This window comes from Centruroides sculpturatus, unplaced genomic scaffold, assembly GCF_000671375.1.
Source record: "Centruroides sculpturatus isolate CEXI.00-Female unplaced genomic scaffold, Cexi_2.0 scaffold94, whole genome shotgun sequence".
NCBI classification, from domain to species: Eukaryota; Metazoa; Arthropoda; class Arachnida; order Scorpiones; family Buthidae; genus Centruroides; species Centruroides sculpturatus.
In genome coordinates this window covers 1,132,328-1,137,361 of record NW_019384400.1, presented here as the reverse complement: position 1 = coordinate 1,137,361, position 5,034 = coordinate 1,132,328, and the positions used below count along the sequence as shown (strand labels likewise).

General features: G+C 24.2%; 1 protein-coding gene across 1 annotated transcript; it reads left to right on the top strand.

Annotated features, from left to right (window-relative positions):
• The first annotated feature begins 81 nt into the window (after positions 1–81).
• On the top strand, positions 82–5,034 carry LOC111618606 (RUN domain-containing protein 1-like). The gene is made up of 8 exons (XM_023360161.1): positions 82–323; positions 396–535; positions 1,367–1,472; positions 2,078–2,173; positions 2,532–2,642; positions 4,115–4,207; positions 4,315–4,412; positions 4,483–5,034. Exons 2-8 carry the CDS (start codon positions 438–440, stop codon positions 4,592–4,594), a joined length of 714 nt encoding a protein of 237 aa, XP_023215929.1. The 5' UTR covers positions 82–323; positions 396–437; the 3' UTR covers positions 4,595–5,034.

Sequence of the window (5,034 nt, the reverse complement as noted above, 5' to 3'; positions counted from 1 at the left end):
TTTCCTGGATTAATAACAAATGCTTAATTTGTTATTTTAATTCATTGGTCTTGTATTTTCCATCTTAACTTATATTAAATTTGTATTTATCTTGAAAATATCTATAGATGTCAACATCAATTTAGGTCTCTACTTGAAAAATGTAAAAAAACTTATTATGGGGAAAAGAATTTACTCTGATATGTATTAAAAGATTAGAGTTAAATGTTTAAATTGTTTTCTTTCAGAAATCACTGTCTATATTAGATCATTCAGATTATTCTGGTGAACATTTTGCTTCTGATCATCATAGAAATCAGTTACACGAATCATTGGAAAATAAAGTAAGTTTGAAAAATCTATTGAAATAATTTTGTTATAATAATGTAAATTTTAAAGTCTCAATATTTTTACAGAGGTTTAATGGTACAGTTACAAAAATAGTAAGAAGAGCACTAATGCTGCTTCAAATGTTTGCCATTACCCAGTTCGGATGTGGAAGCAGAGCATTTGAAAGAAATATGTTGAAGAAAACAACTAAAGGTTCTCATTGGGGGTAAGATTTCAGTTTACTCCTTTAGTTCTGTTGTTTAATATTTTTTATAAATTTAAGTTTATTATAAAATATATGAAGTTATTTATTCCGATTAGATTTAAATAAAAACAATTATAATAAGTGCAAGTCATAGTTCAAATTAAATAAGCCAAACAAAAACAATCAGGTTTAATCTGCTTTTTGTTTGGTTGCATTGAATAAATATTGAAATTGTTTTTATCTAAATATATTCTTCCAATAAAGTATTTAATGTTAGGATTATATAATAATAATCCTAACATTAAATATTTTATTGTTATATAGTAGACTTGAAATCATTTGGCCCATGATTATCTGGCCTGATCAGCCATGTTTATATAAAATTTTTTATATAAACAAAAATACAAAATAATTATAAAAATGTGATTACTTCATATTTTTTGTGATAATTTATCATTTAGTGTTATTAAATATTAATAATGCATAAAAATGCAATTTCAAACGTAGATTATTCTGCAGATAATGTGTCATGGTAATTACAGGCATCTTACTGGCTTGCTTTTGCTGAAAATTTTGTATCAAAATGTTACCACATGAATAATAAAAATCACAACTGAAAAATAACCCACTTATGGGATGCACAGATGTACTTGACTAGAAATGCCTTATTTTCAGTCTTGTGTTACTGTATCTAGTTTTTTTCTTATCTGGTTCAGTTGTCTGCCACATTAAGCTAGATAATCACAAGTCTACTGTATTAATAAATGAAAGTTGTTTATATAAACTTTAATCTAGTTTGTTAATGGAAATCCTAAGTTTTTCTACTGAATATAAATAAATGTTTGTTTTTAGTGATCTACGTGCTCAATTAGAAATAATTATCAATCAAGTTATAGAATTGGTGGAAAATCAAGAACCACCATTTGAAGACAGTGATTATACTAGTGATTCTGAAGATGTAAGTATGAAAGTATTAATTAATTTTCAAAGTTAGTTTGCTGTTTTTATCAATAAAATTGGCATTATTATGATAACATTAAACTGTAATTTTAAAACAAAATTACAATTACACTTGAAAAAATTGAATTAAAAAGTTCTATCTGTATAAATCTTATTAAAATATCATTTTTATCCAAAATTTAAAATGCTTAATTTATTATATATTTTGATGGCTATATTTAAAGTAAACAATGTTAAATTTGTGTTTTAAGTCATTAATTTTATTTTTAACTTAAAAATAATTAGATTGAAAATTATAAATTCATTAGAATGAATTATATTAACATTGTGTTAATATGAATAATTGTAAATGTTATTTAAAAGCAAAATTATATAATTTGTGTTTATTTTTATAATTTTGAACTTTTATGGTTTTATATGCTTTTGTATTGATCAGTATTGATCAATACAAAAGCATATAAAACCATAAAATCAGCTTGATCAGTATTTTTGCCCTGTTTTCAAAACTATTTAATTACTGTAAAAGTTTGTTCTAATTAATTTTAAGATTAAAATTTAATCTTAATTTTTATAATAATTAGGTTTGTTTTAAAATTTTTAAAGGCACCTGTCATACAATGTAATGAAAAATTAACTACTGCAGTCAGAAAAGATCTAGCAGCTGCAATAAGAGATCTCATGCAACATGGATTAATGCCGGTAATAAAAAATTTGTTAATTTAATAATTTACAAATTAGCATCATAAAATATTCTGTATTAATATCTGTTAAAATGAAAACTTGACTTATCCAATTCTTATTCAAACAATGAACATTTTATTAAGAAAATATGCCTTATGAAGATTTCTACATTGTAAACAAAACAAATATACAAAATCTAGTCAATGTATTAAAATAAAAAATATTGTAAAATTAGAAATGTTTATATATTTGATTTTAAAAGTAAAAATTTTATTTGTAATACATTTAAATACAAAATTTTGATTTATACAGTAATTAATATTCATTAGTTTTCATCAAATATTTGATTATTAATTAATATATATTAATTTTAAAGATAGGACAAAGCTCCAGTCTAGTCCCATTGGGCTGCTTTTTTTCTCATTCATCATCAGTTGTAAAAACAATGCATGCATGGGATTTAATCATCGAATATTATGATCTGAAAGTATGTACAAATTAAATTTTTTTATAAAATTATGATTAAAGTAATTTAAATTACATTTTATATATTATTTCTGTTAAAAAAATATATTTTAAAAATCATTATAGCAGAATCTGTTTATTATAATCATGAATATTGTAATCAGTGATTTAATTAAAGATTGAATAGGACCCTACCTGAAGGACCAGTGGACACTTCTGGTATGTCCTGGAAACATGCTTGTAACTCTTGACTGGGGCATATCAGCAGTTCCTGGTTGGTCATGATATCCAGGGTGGATGGGAGTCAAGAAGTCAGGAAATTCTATTTCATTTTCTGTAGTTTAAAGTATTTAAATTTCTAGATATCACTCTGAGGAAATTTTTTTTTTAATAAAAAAGCAGTTGCTACTTTAATATTAACTAAATCTAAATGCAGTCAAACTTCTATATAATGAAGTTGCTAAATCCTGAAAAAAATTATTTCACAGAGAAATTTCATTATACAGAAATACTTTTTGGTAAATAAAGTACTATTTTAATGTAAATTTTTTTTCATTATTTTCCCATAATTTAAATTAATATAACTATAATATACAGTAAAAATGAAATATATAAACATAGTTTTAATTTTAAGTAAGTTAAAATACTTATAACATATACCTTAACTATATTTTTGTAAAAAAAATTGTAATTTTTTCTTGCACAAAACAATTAAAAATTGTTTTCTCTCTGTAATATGTTTCACACTTACTAAGAGCATTATAACTGCTTCATCTATATCAATGTAAATGCATGCTTTAACATGTTTTCCTGTTGGTCTTGCATTATTGACTAATTTCAAAATTGATTTGTGATTTGTTATGATTAATAAACTACTCACAGGATTCTAAACTTTGCTACAATGTCTCTTTTTTTTTTTTTTTTTTCCAGCCTTTATCAACTTTCTGCAACACATCATTAATATTTTTAGTAATGCTTAAACACTATATTAACAGTTCTTCAAATTCCAACTGGACTACTTATTAAATAAAATAAAATCTCCCCCTTCTTTATAACTGGTAGCCATGTGGGGTAGATCACATAATGGCTAACAACCAGTATTTCTCTTACCTGCAATGCAGTTTTACAAAGGGTTTACAAATTGATTCTGGAAATTGAACCTAAATTTGAACTTGATTTAAATGGAGTGACATTTAATGATTGATGGTCCTTATAAATTTAAAAAAATTTGTTATATAGAAATTTAACTTTGTTATTTAGAAGCAATTTTACATACATTTTTGGATGAAAGAGCAGTGTACAATGCAAAAGTTTGTTATATGGAGATATTTGCTATATAGAAGTTTGATTGTATTTGTTGTTAGTATGATTAGTCATAATTAAAGATCACGTGCAATTAAAATCTCTTTTTGTTTCTTATTCATTTAATAAAATCACAAATACTTTTAAGAATAAGTTGCATAGTTTGAAAAAATTTAAATTTAATTTATATAGAATGGTAGACAGTATAATTCATCACCAGCAAGAAAATTATCACAAAGTTTTAATTTAGACATTGTAGGAGGAACAGCAATCACTCCTAAGCAGGTAATAATTTATCTAGATTTTAGATTTATAAGTTATATTGAAAAATAAAATTATTGCATATTTTAGAACTTGTTTTAAATGGTTATTAAACTTATTTAATTTCTTAGACATTATTAAGTGCAATTGATAACATTATTACTACACATACGCCACTAAAAAGGAGTGCAGATTCTCATTTTAAGGCATTTATAAGTGCTGCTCTAAAGTATGTATTTTTTCAAATTATTTTTGTGTATTAAAAATTATTTTAATTAATAATGTTTATAATTTAATAGTGAAAAGAAATTAGTTTCATGGTTAAGATTAATCTTCAGGACTAAAGTACTTATAGACAGATTTTATCAACCTTGGAGTTATGTTTCCAGAACAGGTAAATTTTGCAATTGATATAATTCTAAAAATAAAGAATGATAATTTTCAGTCCTTTGTGTCAATTGAATGTATTTATCATAATGTAAAAAATAGGAAAAAATTATATATTTGGTAAAAATCCTAAATGCAGTTCCATACATTTGGTATTTGCTGAATGCTGAGCAAATATTTGGCCAATACTGAGTAGTGTAGGTGATTTAATGATTAAATCATGTTCCCAGTCAGTTTGAGTCATTTCATCATAAATGATTCATGATTAGTATTTGGTATTTACTGTTCCCCACTCCTTGCAGGTATATTGTGCCAAATAAGCAGTTGTTTTGCAGTTGGCAAATACTAAATGTGTGGAGCCAAGAGATATCCAAAAGAATCATCTGTAATCTGTATATTTTAAAGTTTGTTTGAATGATTATTCAATATTTTGGCTTAAATTGATGATTGACTAAAAAAATAAT

Coding starts and splice junctions, on each gene's coding strand:
- LOC111618606 (XM_023360161.1), top strand. CDS start 438: ATGCTGCTTCAAATGTTTGCCATTACCCAGTTCGGATGTGGAAGCAGA. Junction 2,643..4,114: donor TCGAATATTATGATCTGAAA/GTATGTACAAAT, acceptor TAATTTATATAG/AATGGTAGACAGTATAATTC. Junction 4,208..4,314: donor CAGCAATCACTCCTAAGCAG/GTAATAATTTAT, acceptor TTAATTTCTTAG/ACATTATTAAGTGCAATTGA.